This window comes from Colobus angolensis, unplaced genomic scaffold, assembly GCF_000951035.1.
Source record: "Colobus angolensis palliatus isolate OR3802 unplaced genomic scaffold, Cang.pa_1.0 Scaffold443, whole genome shotgun sequence".
Taxonomy (NCBI): Eukaryota; Metazoa; Chordata; class Mammalia; order Primates; family Cercopithecidae; genus Colobus; species Colobus angolensis.
This window is the reverse complement of record NW_012117855.1, coordinates 642,258-651,316: the sequence shown is the minus strand read 5'-3', so window position 1 is coordinate 651,316 and position 9,059 is coordinate 642,258. Positions and strand designations below refer to the sequence as shown.

The 9,059-nt window shown below is 58.7% G+C and overlaps 1 protein-coding gene across 2 annotated transcripts in view; it reads left to right on the top strand.

Moving 5' to 3' along the window:
- Nucleotides 1-3,178, top strand: part of UBE2I (ubiquitin-conjugating enzyme E2I) — a 13,219-nt gene extending 10,041 nt beyond the window's left edge. For both annotated transcript variants that reach the window (XM_011957492.1, XM_011957493.1), the window contains exon 7: nt 2,569-3,178. In XM_011957492.1, coding sequence (XP_011812882.1) covers nt 2,569-2,632 — 64 coding nt within the window. In that variant the 3' untranslated portion in view covers nt 2,633-3,178. The remainder of the gene's footprint in view (nt 1-2,568) is intronic.
- Nucleotides 3,179-9,059: the final 5,881 nt, after the last annotated feature.

Below are 9,059 nucleotides of genomic sequence, written 5' to 3'. Positions count from 1 at the left end.
TGTTTCTCCCTGGATGCAGGCCCAGCCCAGGTGTCTGCAAGGTGCCCTCCCTGCTGGCTGAGGGTGGGACAGAGGCCCCAGGCAGGGAGCAAGTGTCACAGCAGCCACCCCAGCCTCAGCCTGGCTCCCCTGCACACCTCACGGACGCTCAGCCGGCCGGGCCATTGCTGGAGCTGGCTCATGGGATGCGGCGTGACCTGCGTTTGTGCGTGGGCCTGCTGTGCGCTAGGAGTTCCCTGAAACGCATTCCACTGGGCAGGAGGCCACAGTCCTCACGAGTGTCCACGTGGCCCTTGAGGTAGAAAATGGTTTCTTTTTTTTTTTTTTTTTTTGAAACAGTCTCACTCTGTCACCCAGGCTGGAGTGCAGTGATACGATCTCAGCTCACTTCAGCCTCCGCCTCCCAGGTTCAAGTGATTCCCCTGCCTCAGCCTCCCAAGTAGCTGGGATTACAGGCGTGAGCCTCCGTGCCTGGAAAATGTTTTCCCGGCCAAGCGTGGTGGCTCACGCCTGTAATCCCGGCACTTTGGGAGGCCAAGGTGGGCTGATCAGTTGAACCCAGGAGTTCACGACCAGACTGGGCAACATAGCAAGACCCCATCTCTACAAAAAATTTAAAAATTTGCCAGGTATGGTGGCTCACGCCTGTAATCCCAAAGCTTTGCAAGGCCACTGCGGGAGGGTTGCCTGAGCCTGGGAGTTGGAGACCAGCCTGGGCAGCAAGGCAAGACCGCCTCTCAAAAAAAAAAAAAAAAGTTAAGCCAGGCATGGGGGGGCACGCCTGTAGTCCCAGCTATTTGGGAGGCTGAGGTGGGAGGATCGCTTGAGCCCAGGAGGTTGATGCTACAGTGAGCCGAGATTGCAGCACTGCACTCCAGCCTGTGTGACAAAGCAAGACCCTGTCTCAAAAAAAAAAAAAAAAGGCTGGGCACAGTGGCTCATGCCTGTAATCCCAGCACTTTGGGAGACTGAGTCGGGCAGATCACGAGGTCAGGAGATGGAGACTATCCTGGCGAACATGGTGAAACCCCGTCTCTAGTAAAAATACAAAAAAATTAGCTGGGTATGATGGTCCCAGTAGCCGTAGTCCCAGCTACTCGGGAGGCTGAGGCAGGAGAACGGCGTGAAGCCAGAAGGGTGAACTTGCAGTGAGCCGAGATCGCGCCGCCGCACTCCAGCCTGGGCGACAGAGCGAGACTCCGTCTCAAAAAAAAAAGCTCATGTTTTCCTGCCTAGCCCTTAGTTGGTCTTCCATCCCCAGCATGGTGTGGGCGTGAGCTCTGTCTGGCCTGCACCCCATTTGCTGACCATCTCCGGGGCTGGGCTGTGGCTCCCACTTGCCGCATGGGCCAGGCAGGTGGCAGTCCCCTGCCCTGTGTGACTCTCCCCTGTGTCTCCTGGGCTTGGTGCCTGCTGGGCTGCACTGTACACTAGTGTTCACGTAAACAAATGTTCTTTCTCCTACGAACATCACTTGAAAAGCGCCCTTGGTGAAGCCTGTTTGCAGGTTTCGGTCCTTTTTCCTGGGTTTCGTGGAGGCCTTGGGCCGTGTTCTTGCCCTGGCAGGTGCCTCTTCTCGGGGCCCCTGCTTGGTAAAGGCAGAGCTGGGACGTGTGGACGCTGCCTCTGGTTCCTTCCACGCCCACCCAGCTGAGCTGCTGTGCCCTGGGGCCGGCTGGTGGTCCAAGGAGGGCGCTGGGGTCTGGGGTGCAGTCCAGGCCCTTGGCCTGGGTCGGGGTGGCGCCTGCACTGCTGCCGTCCTGGGCTGTTGGCCTTCACTCTGCACCGTGCCTGGCTTGGCTCAGTGTCTCAGACTAGGTCCAATCCTGGCGAGACTGCCAGGACTGCTACCTCAGGAACCACCTCCATGAATGTCACAGTGTTCCCCCATCCTCAAGGTCACACTGCCCCGTGTCCCATCAGCTCCTAGGTGCAGCCTGGGCAGCTGTTTGCAGGCTGAACCTCACTCTGCCCAGCTCCGGACCTGTTCCCTGGTAACGCCTGCACTGCCCAGCTGGGGCACCACCCACTTCCGAACCAGGCCTGCCTTCCCACACCTTTGCCCCTGGGGCTGAGAGCCTCATGGAAAAGCCCTCCGGAAGTTTCTGTCTGTTTTGGGGAGTTGGCGAAGAACAGTGGCAAGCAATCAGTGTTTTCAGTTTATTAGCGCTGGCCCTAGACTTGCAGAAAAGAGAAGCTGCTGCTTGCTGGTTAGGACCAGACTTTTGGCACTGGTGACAATGTTGCAGGCCCCCTGGTGTGGGTCCCCTGGGGCCTGAGCCCTCCTCGCAGCCCTGCGGGGCCCCTCTGTCCTCCTCTGACACCACATCCACCCAGCATGGGTTCCTCTCCTCCCTGCTCCTCTGCCCCGCTCAGACCACAGGACAGTCTCAGCCAGGTCAGAGCCAGCCTGGGCTTCCCACCACGCAGGCCTCCCTGCTTCTCCGGGCTTCCTGCTTCTGTTACTGTCATGAGCTCCACACTGCCCTCACCCAGGAGGTCTGCCGAGCTGGCTGTGGTCCAGGCTGCTCAGCCCCTAACACGTGTCTTGTCTTTTGACCTCCTCAGCCAAAACAGAGTGGAGTACGAGAAAAGGGTCCGAGCACAAGCCAAGAAGTTTGCGCCCTCATAAGCAGCGACCTTGTGGCATCGTCAAAAGGAAGGGATTGGTTTGGCAAGAACTTGTTTACACCATTTTTGCGAATCTAAAGTTGCTCCGTACGATGGCGAGTCACCGGGGGGGTTGGGCGGGCGCCATCTTCCATTGCCGCCGTGGGTGCGCGGTCTCAATTCGCTGAATTGCCCGTTTCCATACAGGGTCTCTTCCTTCGGTCTTTTGTATTTTTGATTGTTATGTAAAACTCGCTTTTATTTTAATATTGATGTCAGTATTTCAACTGCTGTAAAATGATAAACTTTTATACTTGGGTAAGTCCCCCAGCAGCGAGCCCTCGCTCTGGGATGCAGGCATGCTTCTCACCGTGCAGAGCTGCACTTGGCCCCGGCTGGCTGTATGGAAATGCACCCTCCCTCCTGCCGCTCCTCTCTAGAACCTGGGCTGTGCGGCTTTGGAGCCTCAGACCCCAGGTCAGCATCTCGGTTCTGCGCCACTTCCTTTGTGTTTATATGGCGTTTTGTCTGTGTTGCTGTTTAGAGTAAATAAACTGTTTATATAAAGGTTTTGGTTGCATTATTATCATTGAAAGTGTGAGGAGGTGGCCTCCAGGTGTCCCGCCCTCCCCACCTGGCTGCAGCCCCACCGCCGACCAGGACCAGGCTCCCCCATCTGCTTTGGATGTGCCCAGGCTGCATGGCTCCGTCTTGCCCTGGATCTTTGTAAACAGGGCTGTGTACAAAGTGCTGCTGAGGTTTCTGTGCTCCCCGGATCTTCGGGCTGTAGAGCGGTGGGCAGCTAAGATCTGCATAGGTCGGGATTGGCGTTGAGACCCTGGCAAGTGTACACCGGTGCCAGCTGTCTAGAGGGCCACAGGGCCAGGTCCAGACCAGGGCTGGGGGCTGTGTGAGGACTCCTATCCAGGCCGCCTGCTGGCAGGGGTGCCCCTCCTCAGTGGCCAGGTCACAGGGATGGAGCCGTGCTGTGCACAGGGTACCACCTCGGGTGTCTGTCCCTCACGTCTGGAGGCAGCCTTGCTACCACCCCTGGCAAACACGGGGTGCTTTTTCCAGGAGAACCCACAGCCATGGCCTCTCCTGGGGAGGCTGTGGCGCTCAGAAGCCGCCCTGATGCTGAGCCCTCTGCAAAGGCTGGGCCCGCCGGGCCTCTTGGGGCTGCCTGAGCCGTGGCTGAGCCGCTGTAAGAAGTGGCCTGGCTGGGAAGTTGGGTGCCAGTCACCTCCAAGCAGGAAGGTGCAGTGGACAGAGATGGGAAGCCCTGGGGGACACAGCCCGGCTCCCAGCAGCCCTCCAGCCTCCGACCCGCCACCCAGTCTCCGCATCCGAGCGAGCTTGGCCCTCCTCAGTCTCGTTTCAAGCCCTGGGGCTGGAGCTGGCCCTGCTGCCCTGGCACACCCCGCCCGGCGGCTGGAGCTGGGGCTCGGTGGTCCAAGTGCAGGGTTCCAAGGGGGCGGGGCGGGTGCCCCCCAAAGGAGCCAAGAATGCCGGGAGGGCGGCCCTGGGAAGGGGAGCGCGGCTGCTGTTGGCTGGGAATCGAAGTTAGAGGTGACTTCCAAAGGCCCCCCCACGAGCCGGCAGTGCCCCCCGTCCCCCCGGCGGCTCTGCGGTGCCAGTGCCTTGTTCGCTTTCCTGGTTACGTGCCCTGCAGTCACTGAGCTCTCGGTCTGACGTGTGTGGTTTGTTTATAATGCAGGGGGCCTTACCTGGGGAATTCAGCTGGTTTGAATATTTGTAGCCCGCTCCCAGAATGTCTTATTTTGTAATGACTGAACTACATTGAGTAATAGTTACACATGTATATGGTTAATATATCTGGAAATTCAATCTATTTTGTAGTTAACGTATTCTAAAGTAACAGATGTTTCTAGCCAATCGTAGCGACTTCAGCTAATGAAATGTTCCTTTTGTAGTACCACAGTCCTCGGCCTAACGGAGGACGTGAGCCTTGTCACGGGAGGGCTCTGAAACGCGGTCACCTTTGTTTAGCGGAAGGGAGAGAGTGTGTTCCCGGCATGAGGTGCCTCGGAATTAATAAAGAATTGTGGGCAATGGGTTTACCACTGTATCTGAGAATCCACCAATTAAAGCATTTGCACAGACCGCGGCCTCCCGGGTGTGTGCTTTCCTGCCTGTCCCCGGCGCCCCTGGGCTGTGGGGGTGGGAGCCCACTGGGGCCACAGGGCCACTCCCCCCCCACCCGGAGGTCCAGCCCTACACCCCACGGTTCCCTTCCGGTCCTGCCTCCAGCCCTGCGTTAGCCCCTCTGGGTGATATCCCCTCTAGCCAAAGTGACCCCCAGGCTCGGGGTCTCTTCGCCTGCACCTCCCTGGCCTGCTCCAGGGGTCTCCTCTCTGGGACTTCTCCCTGGGCTGCTCTTGCTTCCCTGGCAGGGGACCTCCTTGGGGAGCAGGGACCCCAGGTGCCCAGAGCTCTCCTCACAGGGCCTATCCAGGGCTGGCTAGAGCCACCAGGTAGCAGTCCGGTGCACAGGTGCAGGAACCCCAGCCTCCTGTGGGATGGGCTAGCAGGCCTGAGCTGGCGCTCGGGGAGCCCTCCCTTGACTTTGGCGGTCGGGTTGGCCTCACGTGCCCTCCGCCTCTCAGGTCCCTTGGGACTTGGGTCTGGCTGGGCTGGAGGAGGCTAGGAGACTTGGCCACCATGCTGGCCACTGCCCCCAGGGACACAGGCTCCTGGCCAGGCTGCTGGTCCCCAGGTCCCCTCACCTTCCTGGACCTGAGGCCCAGCCCCGCCATCACTCCCCGGGTGCCACTGATGGGAAGCCTCCCTTGTGGTTACCATGACGACAAGTTGCCAGGTTGGAGGGCCTTGCACTGACTCAGACTGGCTGGAGCTGGTTTGAGCCAGCTCCAGCAGGGAGGGGCCCGGGAGTGCTGGGTTTGGGATCCATCCCCAGCTGACCCTGATTCTGGGTCTGGGGGCGTCCTGAAGCACGTGCTCAGGAGAGGCAGCCTGAGACCCCCCAGGCACCCCCTGGTCTGAGGAAGCCGTTGGGCCCAGTTGGGGTGGGGGCTCCTGGCTTCGGTCCATTGGGTGGGAAGGGGCTGGGACAACTGGTCCCATCCACCCTGCCTGTCTCCGGCCCAGCCTGGCGCAAAGGCTCCTGCACCTGCCGGGAGGTCGGCTTCTCCAGCTCTTAGGACAAAATAGGAATGAGCACAAGAAGACCACCGGGCACATGTGGCCTGGGCTCTTCCTTCCCTGGGCCTCTGCCCTTCCTGCAGGATGCCCTTCACCGAATAAGGCAAGTTCCCACTCCTAGATGCGGACTGTGCCTTATTTATTTATTTACTTATTTAGAGATGGAGTCTCACTCTGTCACCCAGGCTGGAGTGCAGTGGTGTGATCTCGGTTCACTGCAACCTCTGCCTCCCAGGTTCAAGCAATTCTGCCTCAGCCTCCCAAGCCTGGGCTGTGCCTTTAGGGAGGGACTCTGAGGCTGGGCACGGTGGCTCACGCCTGTAATCTCAGCACTTTGGAAGGCCAAAGTGGGAGATCACCTGAGGTCAGGAGTTCAAGACCAGCCTGGCCAACACGGCAAATGCCCATCTCCATTAAAAATACAAAAATTAGGCCAGGCGTGGTGGCTCAAGCCTGTAATCCCAGCACTTTGGGAGGCCGAGACGGGCAGATCACGAGGTCAGGAGATCGAGACCATCCTGGCTAACACGGTGAAACTCCGTCTCTACTAAAAAATACAAAAAAACTAGCCGGACGAAGTGGCGGGCGCCTATAGTCCCAGCTACTCGGGAGGCTGAGGCAGGAGAATGGCGTGAACCTGGGAGGCGGAGCTTGCAGTGAGCTGAGATCCGGCCACTGCTCTCCAGCCTGGGCGACAGAGCAAGACTCCGTCTCAAAAAAAAAAAAAAAAAAAACAAAAATTAGGCCGGGCACGGGGGCTCACGCCTGTAATCCTAGCACTTTGGGAGGCCAACACGGATGGATCACAAGGTCAGAGACCAGCCCGACCAATATAGTGAAACCCTGTCTCTAGTAAAAATACAAAAATTAGCTCTTTGAGGAAGACGCAGTGGTAGGTGCTGTGGATCGCTGATCTGCACGCTCCTGCTCCTGACTCACCGCTGTTCGCTGTCGCCGAGGAACAAGTTGGTCAGGAAGCCGCGTAGCAGCTATGGCTTTTAAGGATACCGCAAGAACTGCCATGGAGCCGGAGATGGCAATTCACCAAAATTCAACAAATTCAAATCACTCTAACGAGCCGCAGTGTAAATCCCTGGAAAAGGTGTGTGTGACCTGATGAGAGGCGCAAAGGAAAAGAATCTCAACGTGAAAGGACCAGTTTGAATCCGACGACCAAGACTTCGAGAATCACCACAAGCAAAACTCCAGATGAGAACCCACAAGTGACTCACTGACTTGCACGGTTCTGAGACTGTTCCGCAGATGACTTCCATCCGTATTGAAGTGGAGTTGAAGTGGAAGCCACCACTGCAGATGCTTCAGTCAACTATTTTAATAAATTGATTACCAGTTAAAAAAAAATACAAAAAGTAGTCAGGCATGGTGGCAGCCGTCTGTAATCCCAGCTACTTGGGAGACTGAGGCAGGAGAATTGCTTGAACCCAGGAGGCAGAGGTTACAGCCGAAATCACACCACTGCACTCCAGCCTGGGCAACAGGGCAAGACTCTGTCTCAAAAAAAAAAAAAAGAAAGAAAGAAAACGAGGGACTCTGAAGCCCCCGGAGCTGGGAGGAGTCGCCTCCCGCCCCCAGCTCTGTGTAGAATGATGCGCACTGAGGGCCTGGCCTCTCCCTGCTGGGCCGCTAACCACAGTGAACACGGAAGCCCACCTCGCTGGGAAAGGGCCTCTGACACCCCCACCCTCAGGCTGGTGGGAAGCCTGGCCAAGGTACAGGGCGCCATCCTCCCTGCCATCCAAGCCTCACTGCAGCAGGGGCTGTCCTGCCTGCTGGGCTCTGGCACATGAGTGGCCTTTGTTTGGGAGCTTGCAGGCACAGCCTCTCAGAAGCCGCCCCCAACTTCCCTCTGAGGAACCAAGCAAGGAAAGGCAGGGCCCTTGGAGAGCTCGTGGGGTCAGAGCCTGGGGACTCTGGCCAGGGACCCTGCCTGTCCCGGAGCTGGAGGACCCTGAAGACACTGCCAGAACGTGTTCCTTGCCCACACGGGCCCTGGGGTAGAAGTGCCCCATCAAGAGAGGGGCTCTGGGTGGGAGGGCCTTGGCCCAGGTCTGGCCTCATGCCTCAGATGCTGGTCTCCAGAGCCCACACCAGCAGCTCCGGGAGTCCTGCTGCCAGGCGTGCACAGGTGGAGCCGGCTGGACCAGGTGACCGCCTGGTGCCACGTTGGAGTTTTCTCAGGCCTCCATGCTGCTGCAGCATCTGTGAAGCGTCCAGGGTGGGGTGGTGACAAAGAAGTGGGCCCAAGACACCATGCCTGGCCAGTGTGGGCAAGGAACACGTTCTGGCAGTGTCTTCAGGGTCCTTCAGCTCCGGGACAGGCAGCGTCCCTGGCCAGAGTCCCCAGGCTGTGACCCCACGAGCTCTCCAAGGGCCCTGCCTTTCCTTGCTTGGTTCCTCAGAGGGAAGTTGGGGGTGGCTTCTGGGAGGCCGTGCCTGCAATTTCTAGGGCTGCCACCAGAGGGTGGTAGCACAGGACCCTGCGCGGTGCTCCTGAGTGTGGAACAGGAGTGGGTGTCTGACTCTGCCATGGCCTCACCTGTGTGCTTCAGCGGCTTTGGTGCCTGCGTATCCAGAGCCTGGTGTTTTCCCCCGCCCTAAGAAGGAAAAGCTACCCTCTCTGGCTGCCAGACCCTTTCCAGCACAAAGTCCTGAGAATGTGAAAAGAGCCAGGCTTGAAAAATGGCTCTTCTCAGCTTTACACAAGCAGCCCCGGTGCCCCAGCAGCCTCCTCAAGCTCTGATCCCGTCTGGGCAGGGGGTCTTGTGTCCCGACACATCGTCAGGAGGTGTTCCTGCACCTGCGCCATCCCCTCACTGTCCCTGGAGCACGGCAGCTGTCTGCACTCGGGTCCGAGGGCAAATGCCAGGGTAGCCCCTTTGGAGTGAGGTCTGGGGCTCAGGTGTGGGGAGGGTGGGCAGCCCTCTCTCTTAGTAGGAGGGGACTCACACAAGAATGGGCTTCCAGCCCCGAGCTCTGGAAAGGTAAATTGGGTCACTAGAGGGGCCGGAGTTCTGGCTGAGGGGCCACAGTTCCTACCCCACCAGCTGGGACTGAAGCTGACCTGCTGTGAGTTGAGATTGGCTCACCGAGGTCCCCAGCCGCACCCAAGGTGGGCGCTGCTGTTGTCACCATTTTACAGAAGAGGGAAACTGAGGCCCGGGCAGTGGAGGGTCGCCTTCGGGCAGGGGTGAGCAGGGTGCTGGGACTTCGATCCAGGTCAGCCTGTCTTCAGCCTCAGAACAAGC